Source organism: Pseudorasbora parva, chromosome 8, assembly GCF_024679245.1.
Source record: "Pseudorasbora parva isolate DD20220531a chromosome 8, ASM2467924v1, whole genome shotgun sequence".
NCBI lineage: Eukaryota > Metazoa > Chordata > Actinopteri > Cypriniformes > Gobionidae > Pseudorasbora > Pseudorasbora parva.
This window is the reverse complement of record NC_090179.1, coordinates 334,365-352,500: the sequence shown is the minus strand read 5'-3', so window position 1 is coordinate 352,500 and position 18,136 is coordinate 334,365. Positions and strand designations below refer to the sequence as shown.

The window sequence follows — 18,136 nt, the reverse complement described above, 5'->3', positions numbered from 1 at the left end:
CAGAGACTCGTGTGACTCCTGGAACTTCCTGTGAAAACACACACACTCGATAAACAAACCCAGCGTGCGGTGCGGAGCGGCTCAGGTGGAGCATGATGGGAACTGACCTCTCCTTCTCAGCGTAGTCCTGATGGATCTGCTGCTGTTTCTCCAGGGCCAGATTCTCCGCCTGGTTCCTCACGCTCTGCTCATATTCCCTGATCTTCTCCTTCAGCGTCTTAATGGTGACCTCTGCAAACACACGGCACATATAACACACACACACTTGTTTGTCTCTGGAGTGTGTGTGTGTGTGTAGACAGTACAGTACTTCCACTAACTACTACAGCGATCACATGATGTTAAAAATGAGAAGGTGTGTGTCTCACCTTGGTTCTTGACCTCTGCGAACTCTTTGTTATATTCCTCGAGAGTCTCGCGCAGCTTCTGGTTCTCCGTGTCAATGTCGTGCATCCTCTGAACCTTCAGATGCAGCTGCTGCGACAGCTCCAACACCGGCACCGGATCTACACACACACAGAGAGAGAGAGAGAGAGAGAGAGAGAGAGAGAGAGAGAGAGAGAGAGAGAGAGAGAGAGAGAGAGAGAGAGAGAGAGAGAGAGAGAGAGAGAGAGAGAGAGAGAGAGAGAGAGAGAGAGAGAGAGAGAGAGAAACACACATGACTTATTCTGAAATGTCTGTACTTTCCAATACACCCTGTCATATCATCCGCAGTAGATCGTAAGCTGCTCCGCATAGACATTCCCTGATTTCTGAATATCTTCTTTATTACCCCTTCCATTGTTGCCATACGAAGGGAAATATGAGTGTTGTGATCGCACATACCCGGCACATCTATCAGCCGTTTGTAGACGTTCAGAAAGGCCGTCTCTGACTCTTTACTCCTCTTACTCAACGCATCGATCTAGAGGAGAAAGAGATGAGGAAACATCAGAGAGAGCATCTCTCTCTCTCTCTCTCTCTCACACACACACACACACACACACACACACACACACACACACACACACACACACTCACCTCGGCCTGCAAGCTCTTCAGCAGCGGAGACACCAGCTTCCTCAGATCCTGCATCACACACACACACATGAAGAAGCTTCAGTGCAAAACACACACACAGTTTCTGCTCCAATTTAAGACATTTGTAAAGGTCCTAAACTGGTCATATTAAGACCCTGTTAGCGATTTCATGTCATTGATATTAAACCCTAGCTGTTAAACGGAGGAGTCAGGTTGCCTCAGCACACCTCGGGCGTGTTCTTCTTGAACTCGCGGCTCTGCTCGATGAGCTTCTTCCGGGAATGCTCGCTGTCGTCCTGTCGGCTGGCCAGGAGTGTGGCGGTGCCGTCCAGCTCCCTCTGAAACACATGAGGACACAGCTACGGTTACAATCGCCACCGCTCTCACATTCACTGATGAGGAAGACAGATCGCCACATTATTATTCCAGCTCTGCTTCACCACCAGGGGGCGACAAGTGACTGTTAGTCATTGAATCATTCATTCAAAAACACTGATTTATTCAGTAATGAAACAAGTGTTTATGAGTGAGTCATTGAATCATTTAGTCGAGATTTGTTCAGAAACACTGATTCAACCATTAATTAACAAGTGAAGTCTCAAAGTGAGTCCTTGAATCATTCACTCTAGAGATGACAATAACTTGAGCACGTAATCAGATTCGTTTTTAAGTAACCAGTAAAGCAATGCATTACTTTTAAAATGTACAGCAAAATATCTGTTACTTTTTCAAAAAAGTGATCTTTGATGATTCAGTTAAACCACAAGTGAAAATAACTATAGATGTGATGTTTTTATTGGTTAAACTCATCTTATTATCCTGTTATCCAGAATGACAGCACAGCTGAAAGGTTTGCAGGTGTGTGTGTGTGTGTGTGCTCCCTTCAGCCTGAGGATTATTATTTCAACTTTGGTGTGAAAGGCTCTTTACATGTACCCAAACATATAAAAGCTGTTACCAACAAGCCCAGCCCAGGTGAGAAAACTAATTCAACATTGAGTAACGTAACATTACTTTTTAAAAAGTAACGCAATTCGTTACTTCAGGGAGTGACGCGATATTGTAATTCATTACTTATTCAAAGTAACTTTCCCCACCAGCGCAACACACATCTGTCTGGGCTACCAATATGATCCATATTTAATCCAAACACACCTTCAATACGCGTTTTATTTTTGATCATTCTAAGAGGACTAACTACCACACACACACACACACACACACACACACACACAGTAAATATGAGTTAGTTCCGTGTGTGTGTGTGTGTGTGTGTGTGTGTGTGTGTGTGACTGAGCCCTTCAGCCCAGAAGAACTGACTTATCGGTTAGGGCGGTGAAATGCTGTTTCATGCATACTGATCTTTTTACACTGTTAAAGACTTGGAATCCCATACTAAACATTGACAAAGTTTCAAAAGTTAAGGTGGACGTTTGATGGGAGTATTTCTTTGTCAAAAATACTACTTCCGGTTAGTCATAAGTTTCGGCAAGTTTTTTGAGATCATGCGTCCCCATTGACGTTAGTGGGGGCGGAATTTCCTTGTATGGGCCTTACGGACAATTCTACCGGAAGCGCGTGAGAGAGAGAGAGGGAGAGAGAGAGCAACAGCATACGCCCATCAAAGCGCTGGCTTGTAGGATGCTAAACAGGTGATATAACCAGTAGCTACTGACTTACCCACTGATAGGCCGGCGGTCGATCTGTATTAGCACTTTCCTCACGCGACGGGCGAATCACTTTCCTCACTGAGCGACTCACTTTCCTCACGCGGCAGGCGAATCACTTTCCTCACTGAGCGAATCACTTTCCTCACAGAGCGACTCACTTTCCTCACGCGGCGGGCGAATCACTTTCCTCACTGAGCGAATCACTTTCCTCACAGAGCGAATCACTTTCCTCACGCGGCGGGCGAATCACTTTCCTCACTGAGCGACTCACTTTCCTCACGCGGCAGGCGAATCACTTTCCTCACTGAGCGAATCACTTTCCTCACAGAGCGACTCACTTTCCTCACGCGGCGGGCGAATCACTTTCCTCACTGAGCGAATCACTTTCCTCACAGAGCGACGCACTTTCCTCACGCGGCGGGCGAATCCCTTTCCTCACTGAGCGAATCACTTTCCTCACAGAGCGACTCACTTTCCTCACGCGGCGGGCGAATCACTTTCCTCACTGAGCGAATCACTTTCCTCACAGAGCGAATCACTTTCCTCACGCGGCGGGCGAATCACTTTCCTCACTGAGCGAATCACTTTCCTCACGCGGCGGGCGAATCCCTTTCCTCACTGAGCGAATCACTTTCCTCACGCGGCGGGCGAATCACTTTCCTCACTGAGCGAATCACTTTCCTCACAGAGCGAATCACTTTCCTCACGCGGCGGGCGAATCACTTTCCTCACAGAGCGACGCACTTTCCTCACGCGGCGGGCGAATCACTTTCCTCACTGAGCGAATCACTTTCTTCACAGAGCGACGCACTTTCCTCACGCGGCGGGCGAATCACTTTCCTCACTGAGCGAATCACTTTCCTCACAGAGCGAATCACTTTCCTCACGCGGCGGGCGAATCACTTTCCTCACTGAGCGAATCACTTTCCTCACAGAGCGAATCACTTTCCTCACAGAGCGAATCACTTTCCTCACGCGACGGGCGAATCACTTTCCTCACTGAGCGAATCACTTTCCTCACGCGGCGGGCGAATCACTTTCCTCACAGAGCGACTCACTTTCCTCACGCGGCGGGCGAATCACTTTCCTCACTGAGCGAATCACTTTCCTCACGCGGCGGGCGAATCACTTTCTTCACAGAGCGACGCACTTTCCTCACGCGGCGGGCGAATCACTTTCCTCACTGAGCGAATCACTTTCCTCACAGAGCGAATCACTTTCCTCACGCGGCGGGCGAATCACTTTCCTCACTGAGCGAATCACTTTCCTCACAGAGCGAATCACTTTCCTCACTGAGCGAATCACTTTCCTCACGCGGCGGGCGAATCACTTTCCTCACAGAGCGACTCACTTTCCTCACTGCAGCGCGCTGCTGCACACGTCATTATTTAGCTCCGCTCACATGACACGCCCCCACCCGCTCGGCTTTTTTCGGAAAGACTCGGAACAGCGCATCTTTCTTATATAATTATAAAAAAAATAAAGACTTTTCGGAGATATGCAGGATGCAATGCTACTCTATAGGTACTCAAGATTGACATGACACTGACTGAAACTGAGTGTTTCACCCCCCCTTTAATCTGACCGGTAAACACTGAGGTGTGACACCAGAGCAGTCAGCATCTTCTGACCGAGTGATTCATGCAGTAAAAAGAAAAATATCTCCAGCATTAAAGGAATGTTATGATATCTGTTTATGTTTCTATGTGCTTTTGAGGATGTTCATATCCCATATCCACTGACCGATGAATAAAGCTGACCATTAACCGCCCAGCCTGTGTGTCCAGCATCCGAACACACACACATGAACACACACAAAGGTGGACATCCACTGACCTGCAGCTGTTGCAAGTCGAAGCGCTTCCAGTACTGACACATCGACACCGCCGCCATCTTCCTCTTCACCACAACACGACGCGACGGCTCGTGCGCATGCGCGGCTCTGTCAGACAGCTTTTCACAGCGTTTGTGTGTTTATAAGAACATTTATGCACGCATACTGAAATCCAACACATCAGAGGGACAGTGTGCGAGATATTAACGAAACGCGCCATAACCACACCAATTAAACGACTGAGAGAAATAAGGAACTAATCAAACAACTGTGATTGGTCCATCCTACTAAACGCGGAGAAAAGTAACATTTGTCATGTCACACTCAATGGCGCGACCTAATTAATAACAACGATAAAGTTTAATAGAAACGATAAGGTGGCACAAAACAGAAAGGATAATTTATCTATTGTGCAATTGACATTATTAGGACACATTTCGTGCTACTCCCACAGGTGGTGAATGAACGCTACTATGGTAAAGGATCAGCTCGTTAATATTCATCAGGCACCGCGGGCGGATTGGCCAGTCGTGGCCGCGCATCTGTATGAATATTCATGAGGACCGCCTTCTCCATAGTAGACAGCGCAGTTAGTACACGTGTCCTTCACTTCCGCCGTCTTCTGTCCGCTTCCCATGTGTGCACAAACATCATGGACGAGAAGGTTCATCCAGATTTGGAGGATTTCTCCTCGGAGCCCATTCTGGAGAAATTCCTGAAGGAGCTGCAGAAAGAAGAGGTCATTTTCCTCATCGGGATATGTGTGGCTTTAGCGCTCGTGATCCTCACTGTCGGTAAGAAGCAGCTTTATATGGCCTCAGTATTACTAATATTCACACCATCACTGGAGTCAGAGCAGTATAATAACCATAAAACAGTGGTGCTGTGTATGAATATGAGTCCTGCAACAGATGGTTTGATCTGGTCTCATCATCTTCAGTCAGTGTGGGATTACATGAGAATCTGAATAATTTTAATTAACTCTAATTCACACCAGAAGCGTGGAAACTTCTCCAGCATGCTTGATGCAGATGATGATGAGGCTAGATGATGATGAGGCTGTCAGTGGGCGGGGCAGAGCTGATGATGCTTTTTTTAAATGTCGTGCACATACAAACAGGGAACATGACAACAGTAATTTCCAACATATAGTATATCAAGTAGACATCTATCTGCAAGCAGCGGTTATCAGGGCCAAGCAGAAGAGAAGCAAACACTGAAGCTATCAGCAGACCACCTGCACTAATGAGCAAAGACATTTGGAGAAGGTTGTAATCAATAAAGGTTGAAAACCCATATTGAGTTGTATAGACTCAAGTTCATGTTTTGTTTGATTATAGCTCCACCAAGTGGCACAGTCCCGTCACTTTTTGTGTGTGTCTTCAGAGTGCCGCCAAACATAAGTGTGCCAAATTTGGTGAAAATATCTAATTTCATTTATGAGTTATAGACATTTGTACTTATGAGCATGTACAAAAAAAAATAGACTCAGTCCTGACTTTGAGTGCATTTTCTGCCCCTTACTATCAAACTTTTGACATTTGGCCTTTTACTATTTAGTCAACCTATGATTCAGATTTTCCAACTGTGGTTTCGTCTTGATCAGACTAGGGGCTTCGAAGACATTCGTGAACGATTAAGCGCTAAATCACAACATTGCACAAATTAATTGAGAATCTAAGGACGTGACTCCCATGAAAGAAGTCAACCAAAGTTATAAGCATGTGGATATTTGATTTTACCACTAGGTGGCGCTGGTCCGAAATGTCTCGGGCTCCTTCAGGGCATCGAGCCGATGACCCACACGAGTTTCATAACGATACGCTAATGCGTTCATGAAATACGTCCTAATTCAAAATGGCCGATGTAGAAAAATTGGATATCAGAATTGGAAGTCAGTTTTGGACAGGTGGTGGTAATAGAGGGATTGAGTTAAGCCCCGTTTCCACCAAAATTACCCGGAACAATTTGTACCAGGAACTTTTCTACAGGAACTTTTCTCCCCCCCAGACCTGCAGCTGTCTGCATTTCGACCGCGATAAAGTTCCGAGAAGATTCGTCAAATTAGTCCGGTGATGTAGGACTGCGCGACTGCTCCTCCAAGCCAGTGACGGACCAGGGCTGTCACTTTTCGATATGCATTCGAAGATGACGTGAAATATCCGTAATCGAACTATAAATAAACTATCCGGTTTTTAAAGTGCCATGTAGCGCAATTTTTTTTTACTGTCGGTGCGTTTACATGGAGCACTGTAATCAGTTTAAAAGTCCAGTCTGAAGAAAATGCTCCATATAAACACCTGATCAATCGTAATAAAAATGCCCAAACTGAATGAAATTGTAATCGTTTTGAGATGGGTGGATAAACCTTTTCATGAATCGATAACTAAACATTTCACCATGACCTGACCGATTACTTTGAGTGTGCGTCCTTATGTGATGTACACAGCGCGCGCCTTCACCACTGAAGAGCACACGTCGCGCTCATGCACCAAGCATGACAAGAGAGGAAAACACATTTTTCTGAGGGATAATCTTTTTATTTCATAAGACGTTATGAAGATAATGTTGGCATAATGACACTGTCCCTACCAAGCGGCAACCTCCCGCGATCTCTCTTGAAGCCAATACGGAAGTAATGTAAACTGTAATTCCTTAACTGGCCACTAGAGGCAGGCTCCAGAAGGGAGCAGAATCTCATTGAGCCCCATGTTAAAATTCTCAACTTTAAAGCAGAAAAAACATGTTTACAGCCTGGTACAAATTGTGGTTTTGGCTTATAAGGCTAATTTTGATCTTCATGACAACTCTGAGGGGGGTGAATTTTTTATAACTCATTCGTTTCCGTTATATTAAGCCTTAAGGTTCTGCATATTAAGGGCGTGGTTACAAGTGGATAGCCATTTATCTGTCGTCTATAGTTATTGCGTCACCTCAGCTCCGCGCACATCCCGCCTTTTTGCCCATTTTCTGTTATCCGGGAGTGACACCGCGTTGACTCGCTCACAAGATGGCAACGCCCAGCTCGGCCATACTTTAAGCTTCAGAACGGCTTATCGGAATCCTATGGGTGACGTCACGGACACTACGTCCATATTTTTTTACAGTCTATGGTCCCTACGCCTATGTAAGCAAACAATCATTAACTACTTCAACTGCGCCTGACATTAGAATTTATTTTTCTGAGATGATTATTACACTTTACAACAAATGAATAGCTTTTATAAACCGTAAGTCCTGGTGGCCGTTGAGAGTTGCTATGGCATCCGTAAACACATTTCAGCTGCTGGAGATGACGGCGTTGTAGATAATTGAATATATTCGAATGCATTGCTTGATATTTTAATTCCGTTCAATTAGATCTTTTTTTAAAATGACAGCCCTAACGGACAGTATTCATTTTTGTGTGTACCGATTGAAAGATTTAGTGGACTGTTTACATGAGGCGTTATCTAAACCGATCTGGTGTTTACATGTGATGACTTTCAATCGCAATCATTTTGTCACATAAGCAGTTTGTCTGCCGCATCAAAAATGTCGCCGCTGTTTTCTCCAGCAGCTGGAGTGTGTTAACTGTAGCCAGAGCAACTCTTAACGGCCACCAGGACTAATACAGTATTATATAATAAGCTATTTATTTTGTTTAAATAATCATCTGAGAAAAAAAAAAATTCTTCTGTCAGGCGCAGTTAAAGTAAAAACTGCCTGGGGCAATATACGCTGTGTCATTACTCCAACATTATCTTCATAACTTACGAAATAAAAAGTTAACCTCTCAGAAAAATGAGCTTTCCTCTCTTGTCAACATGAGCGCGGCGTGTAAGGGCCATCATTAAAAATGCCGAGTTGAAATAAAATGCTGCCTGAGCTCAACCAATCAGCATGTTCAGCGCTCAAGTCCCGCCCTCGAAAGTTCCTGAACTTTGAAAAAGTACTACCTCGCGAGCAGGGCCGCTTGGAGGAGGAAATATTTACCAGGGACTTCATTTAGACCCTGGTTCCTGCGGTCTAAACACACCGAGTACCACCCAAAGTTCCTGGGTAAAGTTCCTGTGGTGGAAACGGGGCTTTAGACACTCCAAATTTGGTGTAGTTAATGTTGGACCAGTCCACAATCAGTGTGCCAAATACCCCCCCCCCCCCCCCCCCCCCCCCAAACTGTTCTATGGGCTGTCAATGGGCGGGGCAAAGCTGTGATGATGCTGTCAGTGGGCGGGACAGAGCTGATGATGCTGACAGTGGGCGGGGCAGAGCTGATGCTGTCAGTGGGCGGGGCAGAGCTGATGATGCTGTCAGTGGGCAGGGCAGAGCTCATGATGCTGTCAGTGGGCGGGGCAGAGCTGATGATGCTGTCAGTGGGCGGGGCAGAGCTGATGATGCTGACAGTGGGCGGGGCAGAGCTGATGCTGTCAGTGGGCGGGGCAGAGCTGATGCTGTCAGTGGGCAGGGCAGAGCTGATGATGCTGACAGTGGGCGGGGCAGAGCTGATGATGCTGTCAGTGGGCGGGGCAGAGCTGATGCTGTCAGTGGGTGGGGCAGAGCTGATGATGCTGACAGTGGGCGGGGCAGAGCTGATGCTGTCAGTGGGTGGGGCAGAGCTGATGATGCTGACAGTGGGCGGGGCAGAGCTGATGCTGTCAGTGGGCAGGGCAGAGCTGATGCTGTCAGTGGGCAGGGCAGAGCTGATGCTGTCAGTGGGCGGGGCAGAGCTGATGCTGTCAGTGGGCGGGGCAGAGCTGATGCTGTCAGTGGGCGGGGCAGAGCTGATGCTGTCAGTGGGCGGGGCAGAGCTGATGCTGTCAGTGGGCGGGGCAGAGCTGATGCTGTCAGTGGGCAGGGCAGAGCTGATGATGCTGTCAGTGGGTGGGGCAGAGCTGATGCTGTCAGTGGGTGGGGCAGAGCTGATGCTGTCAGTGGGTGGGGCAGAGCTGATGCTGTCAGTGGGTGGGGCAGAGCTGATGCTAGGCTTGTTTGAGATGAGCAAAATCTGCGCAGAATCGATCACCGGTGATCAGCGCGAGATGCATGCCGGTTAGAAATGTGTCCGAGGGCGGTCCGCCTTGCTCTGATGTCATGCCGACGTATGTCAAAAATCTCTCGCGATGGCGAGGCGGATGTGTCGGATTCTGCAGTCGAGCGCAGTTTCTCTCCACCGACTGCGCGGAGCAAAAGCATGATGGGAAACGACTTGCTGACGACACAGCTTAATGCTCATTGGTTTAAATAACCGTGATGCAAGGTTGTTTTTTAATATATTTGAATTTAAAACTCTGGTATCATGTTTTTATGTGTATAAATTATGTGTGCATATTCTCAAACTCTCGGACAGTGCGGTCTTTCTGTGGGTTATGTGATTGTTGTCATATTAATAAAAATATATAAAAACATGTGTGTAATTAAAGTAAAAATGCTTGATAAGCAGGCCTTTCGAAAGGAAATAAATAACAAAAACTTTGGGTGCCTTGTTCATAATATTTATTTTCATATAAAAGCAACAGAACTTAAATGACATCCAGTTTATCAGCAACAGAGCGCACAAGTGTGAATCCCGCGATATCTGCAACTGATCTCGCAGGTGTCTGATCCACTACGAGAAGAGAAAACTGTCCGGATTGCCTGCTCTTTTTTCACTCCTCCCCTCACTGCAGCCGCCTAGTCTCGCCTTTATTTCAGGCGAGGCAAGGCGCATCTCAAACAAGCCTGCTGTCAGTGGGCAGGGCAGAGCTGATGCTGTCAGTGGGCAGGGCAGAGCTGATGATGCTGTCAGTGGGTGGGGCAGAGCTGATGCTGTCAGTGGGTGGGGCAGAGCTGATGATGCTGACAGTGGGCGGGGCAGAGCTGATGCTGTCAGTGGGTGGGGCAGAGCTGATGATGCTGACAGTGGGCGGGGCAGAGCTGATGCTGTCAGTGGGCGGGGCAGAGCTGATGATGCTGTCAGTGGGTGGGGCAGAGCTGATGATGCTGTCAGTGGGTGGGGCAGAGCTGATGCTGTCAGTGGGTGGGGCAGAGCTGATGCTGTCAGTGGGCGGGGCAGAGCTGATGCTGTCAGTGGGCGGGGCAGAGCTGATGCTGTCAGTGGGTGGGGCAGAGCTGATGCTGTCAGTGGGCGGGGCAGAGCTGATGCTGTCAGTGGGCGGGGCAGAGCTGATGATGCTGTCAGTGGGCGGGGCAGAGCTGATGCTGTCAGTGGGTGGGGCAGAGCTGATGCTGTCAGTGGGTGGGGCAGAGCTGATGCTGTCAGTGGGCTGGCAGAGCTGATGCTGTCAGTGGGCAGGGCAGAGCTGATGCTGTCAGTGGGTGGGGCAGAGCTGATGATGCTGACAGTGGGCGGGGCAGAGCTGATGCTGTCAGTGGGTGGGGCAGAGCTGATGCTGTCAGTGGGTGGGGCAGAGCTGATGCTGTCAGTGGGTGGGGCAGAGCTGATGCTGTCAGTGGGTGGGGCAGAGCTGATGCTGTCAGTGGGTGGGGCAGAGCTGATGCTGTCAGTGGGTGGGGCAGAGCTGATGCTGTCAGTGGGCGGGGCAGAGCTGATGCTGTCAGTGGGCGGGGCAGAGCTGATGCTGTCAGTGGGTGGGGCAGAGCTGATGCTGTCAGTGGGTGGGGCAGAGCTGATGCTGTCAGTGGGTGGGGCAGAGCTGATGCTGTCAGTGGGTGGGGCAGAGCTGATGCTGTCAGTGGGCGGGGCAGAGCTGATGCTGTCAGTGGGCGGGGCAGAGCTGATGCTGTCAGTGGGCGGGGCAGAGCTGATGCTGTCAGTGGGTGGGGCAGAGCTGATGCTGTCAGTGGGCGGGGCAGAGCTGATGGTGTCAGTGGGCGGGGCAGAGCTGATGATGCTGTCAGTGGGTGGGGGCAGAGCTGATGCTGTCAGTGGGCGGGGCAGAGCTGATGATAGGCTTGTTTGAGATGCGCCTTGCCTCGCCTGAAATAAAGGCGAGACTAGGCGGCTGCAGTGAGGGGAGGAGTGAAAAAAGTGCAGGCAAGCCGGACAATTCTCTCTTCTCGTAGTGGATCAGACACCTGCGAGATCAGTTGCAGATATCGCGGGATTCACACTTGTGCGCTCTGTTGCTGATAAACTGGATGTAATTTAAGTTCTGTTGCTTTTATATGAAAATAAATATTATGAACAAGGCACCCAAAGTTTTTGTTATTTATTTCCTTTCGAAAGGCCTGCTTATCAAGCATTTTTACTTTAATTACACACATGTTTTTATATATTTTTATTAATATGACAACAATCACATAACCCACAGAAAGACCGCACTGTCCGAGAGTTTGAGAATATGCACACATAATTTATACACATAAAAACATGATACCAGAGTTTTAAATTCAAATATATTAAAAAACAACCTTGCATCACGGTTATTTAAACCAATGAGCATTAAGCTGTGTCGTCAGCAAGTCGTTTCCCATCATGCTTTTGCTCCGCGCAGTCGGTGGAGAGCAACTGCGCTCGACTGCAGAATCCGACACATCCGCCTCGCCATCGCGAGAGATTTTTGACATACGTCGGCATGACATCAGAGCAAGGCGGGCCGCCCTCGGACACATTTCTAACCGGCATGCATCTCGCGCTGATCACCGGTGATCGATTCTGCGCAGATTTTGCTCATCTCAAACAAGCCTGATGCTGTCAGTGGGCGGGGCAGAGCTGATGATGCTGTCAGTGGGCGGGGCAGAGTTGATGATGCTAATATGAAGGTATATAAACTAGCTAACCAGTTGTTTTGCCGGCTTGGTTTCAAATCAAGGCCATTTTTAATTCCAAAATTTGCGCTATGACCTCTGGTACCTGATGACACGGTTCAGAGAGCACCTTCAAGCTTCCATGCTGTGACTTTTACAGCTTTCTTTGGGAAATTCTGGGGCTCCAGTAAAGCGAGGAACGCCGTGCTGCTGCTGGGACTGTGTGACTCCGGGAAGACTCTCCTGTTCACTCGTGTGAGTAACACACACACACACACACACACACACACACACACCACAGCACAAACATCAGCCCGGAAGTGATTGTCTGTGTCTCTCCAGTTGTTGCTAGGGAAATTTGTGAGAACTCAGACATCCATCACAGAGAGCAGTGCCACATACAAGACCAAGAGTGACCGCGTGAGTTATGATGTCTATCTCTTCACCGTGTGTGTGTTTGTGTTCAGTGGGTTAACGCTGCGCTCCTGTTTTAGGGCAGCAGCTGGACTCTCATCGATGTTCCTGGTCATGAGAGTTTGAGAGTTCAGATTGTGGAGAAGTACAAGGCCATGGCTCGGTGAGTGGTGTCCACAATGGCTCTTCTGAATGTCCTGTAGCTTGTGCAGTGTCTGAGGCCTGTGGTGTGTGTGTGTGTGTGTTCTTCTGAATGTCCTGTAGCTTGTGCCGTGTCTGAGGCCTGTGGTGTGTGTGTGTTCTTCTGAATGTCCTGTAGCTTGTGCAGTGTCTGAGGCCTGTGGTGTGTGTGTGTGTGTGTGTTCTTCTGAATGTCCTGTAGCTTGTGCAGTGTCTGAGGCCTGTGGTGTGTGTGTGTGTGTGTGTGTGTGTGTTCTTCTGAATGTCCTGTAGCTTGTGCAGTGTCTGAGGCCTGTGGTGTGTGTGTGTGTGTTCTTCTGAATGTCCTGTAGCTTGTGCAGTGTCTGAGGCCTGTGGTGTGTGTGTGTGTGTTCTTCTGAATGTCCTGTAGCTTGTGCAGTGTCTGAGGCCTGTGGTGTGTGTGTGTGTGTGTTCTTCTGAATGTCCTGTAGCTTGTGCTGTGTCTGAGGCCTGTGGTGTGTGTGTGTGTGTGTGTGTTCTTCTGAATGTCCTGCAGCTTGTGCAGTGTCTGAGGCCTGTGGTGTGTGTGTGTGTGTGTGTTCTTCTGAATGTCCTGTAGCTTGTGCTGTGTCTGAGGCCTGTGGTGTGTGTGTGTGTGTGTGTGTGTGTTCTTCTGAATGTCCTGCAGCTTGTGCAGTGTCTGAGGCCTGTGGTGTGTGTGTGTGTGTGTTCTTCTGAATGTCCTGTAGCTTGTGCAGTGTCTGAGGCCTGTGGTGTGTGTGTGTGTGTGTTCTTCTGAATGTCCTGTAGCTTGTGCAGTGTCTGAGGCCTGTGGTGTGTGTGTGTGTGTGTTCTTCTGAATGTCCTGTAGCTTGTGCAGTGTCTGAGGCCTGTGGTGTGTGTGTGTGTGTGTGTGTGTGTGTGTGTTCTTCTGAATGTCCTGTAGCTTGTGCTGTGTCTGAGGCCTGTGGTGTGTGTGTGTGTTCTTCTGAATGTCCTGTAGCTTGTGCATTGTCTGAGGCCTGTGGTGTGTGTGTTGCAGGGCCATTGTGTTCGTGGTGGACAGCAGTGTGTTCCAGAAGGACGTGCGAGACGTGGCTGAGTTCCTGTACTCCATCCTCACCGACAGCACCGTGGCCAAGAACGCCCCGGCCCTCCTGCTCGCCTGCAACAAACAGGGTCAGTGGCCCATCCCCTCCGCCATGCTTTAATGTGCAGTGTGTGTAAAGTGTGTGTGGAGTACATGTTTGTTTGTGTTCTTCTGCAGATATCTCTATGGCAAAATCAGCCAAATTAATCCAGCAGCAGTTGGAGAAGGAGCTGTGAGTATGCACCTCTGTGTTAGTAGTGTTCGATGTTAGGGTCCTTACCATAAGAATAATGAAGATAAAAGTCAAGTATCCTGCAGTGTGGCGACGCTCTAAACCAGGGGTGGGCCACAGTTTTAGTCTGAGGGCCACCGTTACTTTGGCAAAGTAAATGGAGGGCCGTACAGTCTAAACGCTAGTGTGTGTGTGTGTGTGTGTGTGTGTGTGTGTCTGTGTGTAATCTATGACTGATTTCAATACATGGCCGTTTTAGTCTTTTATATATATAAAATATAAAAGCAGTGAGCAGCGTCTCTTAGCCCCGCCCTCACACACTGTAGGTAATGCCCGCCTCTGGTCCTGATTGGCTGAGCAGCGTCTCTTAGCCCCGCCCTCACACACTGTAGTTTATGCCCGCCTCTGGTCCTGATTGGCTGAAGAGCATCTCTTAGCCCCGCCCTCACTCACTGTAGTTAATGCCCGCCTCTGGTCCTGATTGGCTGAACAGCGTCTCTTAGCCCCGCCCTCACTCACTGTAGGTAATGCCTGCCTCTGGTCCTGATTGGCTGAACAGCGTCTCTTAGCCCCGCCCTCACACACTGTAGTTAATGCCCGCCTCTGGTCCTGAATGGCTGAACAGCGTCTCTTAGCCCCGCCCTCACTCACTGTAGGTAATGCCCGCCTCTGGTCCTGATTGCCTGAACAGCGTCTCTTAGCCCCGCCCTCACACACTGTAGTTAATGCCCGCCTCTGGTCCTGATTGGCTGAACAGCGTCTCTTAGCCCCGCCCTCACACACTGTAGTTAATGCCCGCCTCTGGTCCTGATTGGCTGAACAGCATCTCTTAGCCCCGCCCTCACTCACTGTAGTTAATGCCCGCCTCTGGTCCTGATTGGCTGAACAGCGTCTCTTTGCCCCGCCCTCACACACTGTAGTTAATGCCCGCCTCTGGTCCTGATTGGCTGAACAGCGTCTCTTAGCCCCGCCCTCACACACTGTAGTTAATGCCCGCCTCTGGTCCTGATTGGCTGAACAGCATCTCTTAGCCCCGCCCTCACTCACTGTAGTTAATGCCCGCCTCTGGTCCTGATTGGCTGAACAGCATCTCTTAGCCCCGCCCTCACTCACTGTAGTTAATGCCCGCCTCTGGTCCTGATTGGCTGAACAGCGTCTCCGGAATCCCGGAATTGACATTAACGTGAAATTTGGATATTAGCGCGGAATCTGGTGTTAACGTAGCCTAGAAATCTAGACGCACCCTAGCGGCAGCAAATTTAATCTGCCCGCAAGTGTTGTCTAGGAACTCTCAATACCCTTCTGAGCTGTATTCCTTACAATCTGGATGGGCCAATCACATCATGTATAGAGTCGGTGGGCGGGGCCATAATGACGACGGCCGAGTTGCGTTTGCGTGCTTCTAGTAAACACAGAAACTGGCGAACGGCGGCGGTCTTTCGAATCAGCTTTGACCGCGACTCTGAAAGACTTGAGTTAAGCTTTTCTCTGAGAAAAGAACAAAGAACGGCACTGAAGTCATTCTGAAGAAGGGAAGATGTGTTCGGAGTTTAGCCGACCGGATACGGTGAATGTTTAATCTGTCAGCGAGCTCCGCTTCACCTTCGTTGCTCTGGTTGGTGTAGCGCTATCCTATCGCGTGCAGAGGGAGTTTGACAGACAGTGAGTTTCCAGACCAAACATCTGGATGTGGGTCTGGCTTGTCAGGCTAGTGTTAATGCAGATTTTCCCAGAATTTTACATATTTGTAATGAAATTCTGTTTTGTGTGGGAGGAGAACGTATGTCTGAGGAAAATGCAGACGGGGGAAGCAAATCTTTGCGACATAACTCCTCCCGTCATTTCAGCTCGGCCCTCAAAACAATGAAAGCATGGCGAAGCAGTCCACGCTCTGCTTTCGTCAGCGGAGAAGTTAAGAAACTCGACGCTAACGGCGGTTTCACACTGCACATGCAGGCAGCGCAGAAGCTTTGCGTGTGGATAGCGGGAGCCGTGCGCCCGTTGTGCTTACACAGGCAGCATTGGTCGCGCGCAGCTGAACTGCGGCTCATGTATTGCAATTGCAAATACAGACAAATAGTATTCAGATTTTCAGGTGTTCTGCTCGACCCCTGTCATCTCGTGCTCTGATTTTATATGATAGGCACATTAGGCAGTAATGCATATCTGCTGCAAATGCGACCGTGTTCCCCTCTGTTCCAAACACACATGCGTATTACACGCTGTATATGGATAGTTTTCATGATAAAAGTAACCTTAAAGTTAAGATAAGCCTCTAGTTTTAATCATTTAAAGGGGCCTTTGAAGTTGGGGGAGAACTTCTGGCAGTGTTGTGTTTTTGTGTATTTTTTTATTTTTATTTTTCACAGCTCTGGATATGTTTAACACACAGAACAATTCACTACATGGTAAAGTAACAGTTAAGGGTAAAATAAACTGAATTCCCAAAAATGTAAATGGGAAAAAAGGAATCAGCAAAAATTAAAGCAGAAAAAACTGAATTTGGGAAAAAATAAAATGGATTTTATAGGGTCCTACTTTACTCAATAATGTGTCAAAAACTGTACTTTCCTCCTGACTATGAATTTAAATGGGAATGAAATTAAACACAGTTCATATATTTTATATATAATGCATAACTTTTAATCATAAACAAGCTGGAAATACACCAGGGGCCTATTGCACAACACTAGGATAAGGGATTAAGCCGGGATATCTTGGTGATTCTGGCTCCGTTTATCCGCTAATATACAGCTTTCTTTCATTATCGTTCTTGGTGTGAGTGTGCCTTCAGGGTACGTTTACACGACAGCGGTGAACTCACTTTTGTATACAGATTCAAGATCACCAAGATATCCTGGCTTAATCCGTTATCCTAGTTTTGTGCAATAGGCCCCTGGAGTCTTAATTTGAAATGCATGAGCCTGGTTTTTATTTAGTTATCGTCTTGTTTTTGTCAGTGGAAAAGGTCATTAACACTCTGTGTGTGTGTGTGTGTGTGTGTGTGTGTGTGCGCTCCACAGGAACACCCTGAGGTTGACGAGGTCTGCGGCGCTCTCCTCTCAGGACGGGGCCGTCGGAGGCTCAGTGTTTCTGGGAAAGAGAGGCAAAGACTTCGAGTTCTCTCAGCTGGCGGCTCGTGTGGAGTTCATCGAGTGCAGCGCCCGAGGCAGTAAAGACGAGGCCGACATCGGTGCTCTGGAGAAGAGCCTGGCCAGACTCTGAGCCACTCATCATGGACTCTCTGTGCTTCTGCCCTCGGGTTCTCAGTCTCAGATCCCACTCCTTGTTTTCAGATTGTGTTTTGTTTCGCTAGAGGCTGTGAATGATATTAAAGACGGCTTGTTTTCATGCTGTTTCAGTTTAATAAGTGGCTAAACGGTTCAAAGGTTCAGGCAATACTCTATTTAAGGGAGCGATACAGGTTCAGCTCTCTGTGTAAGCATTCTTACATATCGGGGTCTACAGCGACCTAGATCTCTGTCTCACACGGATGGATCTCCACCTGTCACGATAATATGAAACTCTCCTGATATCAGAGTAGCAGTTACAGAAGAATCAAACAAAGCATGTTTCCTTCCCTTCTGAAGCCTGGAAGGGTTCAGTGTTTTACACCATCATCACTATTTTCTCAAAACCATAAATTTCAACATCTTCATAATCAGTATTTCGTTTGCCGATAGCTCCATCAGTGACGCTAATATCTGTATTTATACTAATATTTGTGTTCAACAAGAAGTGAATCACTGAGCCAAGTCAAATTTAGCAGATTATACTTGTTTCGTTTTCAGTCTGCAGTAAGTATAAGTAAAAACCGTGTGTAACGGAGATCGCCACCTTATGGAATAAAGAGGAATTGCTCATATTCCATCATTAAAGATTCAATTATTGTTGTGCAGAAAGCAGATATACTTACACTGTTACACACCTCGGGTAATTAGAGAGGAAAACGGTTTAAACGGTGACCGTTAAATCACCATCAAACTATCCCATCAGGCCAAACTCTTGAATTCTTGAACACAGAGGATTTGTGAACTGAAACATGT

General features: G+C 48.0%; 2 protein-coding genes across 5 annotated transcripts in view; one reads left to right on the top strand and one right to left on the bottom strand.

Annotated features, from left to right (window-relative positions):
* cux1b (cut-like homeobox 1b) overlaps positions 1-4,670 on the bottom strand; it is a 15,931-nt gene extending 11,261 nt beyond the window's left edge. For all 4 annotated transcript variants that reach the window (XM_067451513.1, XM_067451510.1, XM_067451509.1 and 1 more), the window contains exons 1-7: positions 4,527-4,670; positions 1,248-1,358; positions 1,021-1,068; positions 826-904; positions 369-506; positions 108-231; positions 1-28 (exon numbers count right to left, since the gene is read on the bottom strand). The exon at positions 1-28 is cut by the window's left edge and continues 49 nt beyond it. In XM_067451513.1, coding sequence (XP_067307614.1) covers positions 1-28; positions 108-231; positions 369-506; positions 826-904; positions 1,021-1,068; positions 1,248-1,358; positions 4,527-4,583 — 585 coding nt within the window. In that variant the 5' untranslated portion in view covers positions 4,584-4,670. The remainder of the gene's footprint in view (positions 29-107; positions 232-368; positions 507-825; positions 905-1,020; positions 1,069-1,247; positions 1,359-4,526) is intronic.
* Positions 4,671-5,065: 395 nt separating this feature from the next.
* On the top strand, positions 5,066-17,441 carry srprb (SRP receptor subunit beta). The gene is made up of 7 exons (XM_067449899.1): positions 5,066-5,318; positions 12,374-12,468; positions 12,556-12,633; positions 12,708-12,790; positions 13,811-13,947; positions 14,036-14,090; positions 17,114-17,441. The coding sequence occupies exons 1-7, from the start codon at positions 5,081-5,083 to the stop codon at positions 17,313-17,315; spliced, it is 888 nt and encodes a 295-aa protein (XP_067306000.1). The 5' UTR covers positions 5,066-5,080; the 3' UTR covers positions 17,316-17,441.
* Positions 17,442-18,136: the final 695 nt, after the last annotated feature.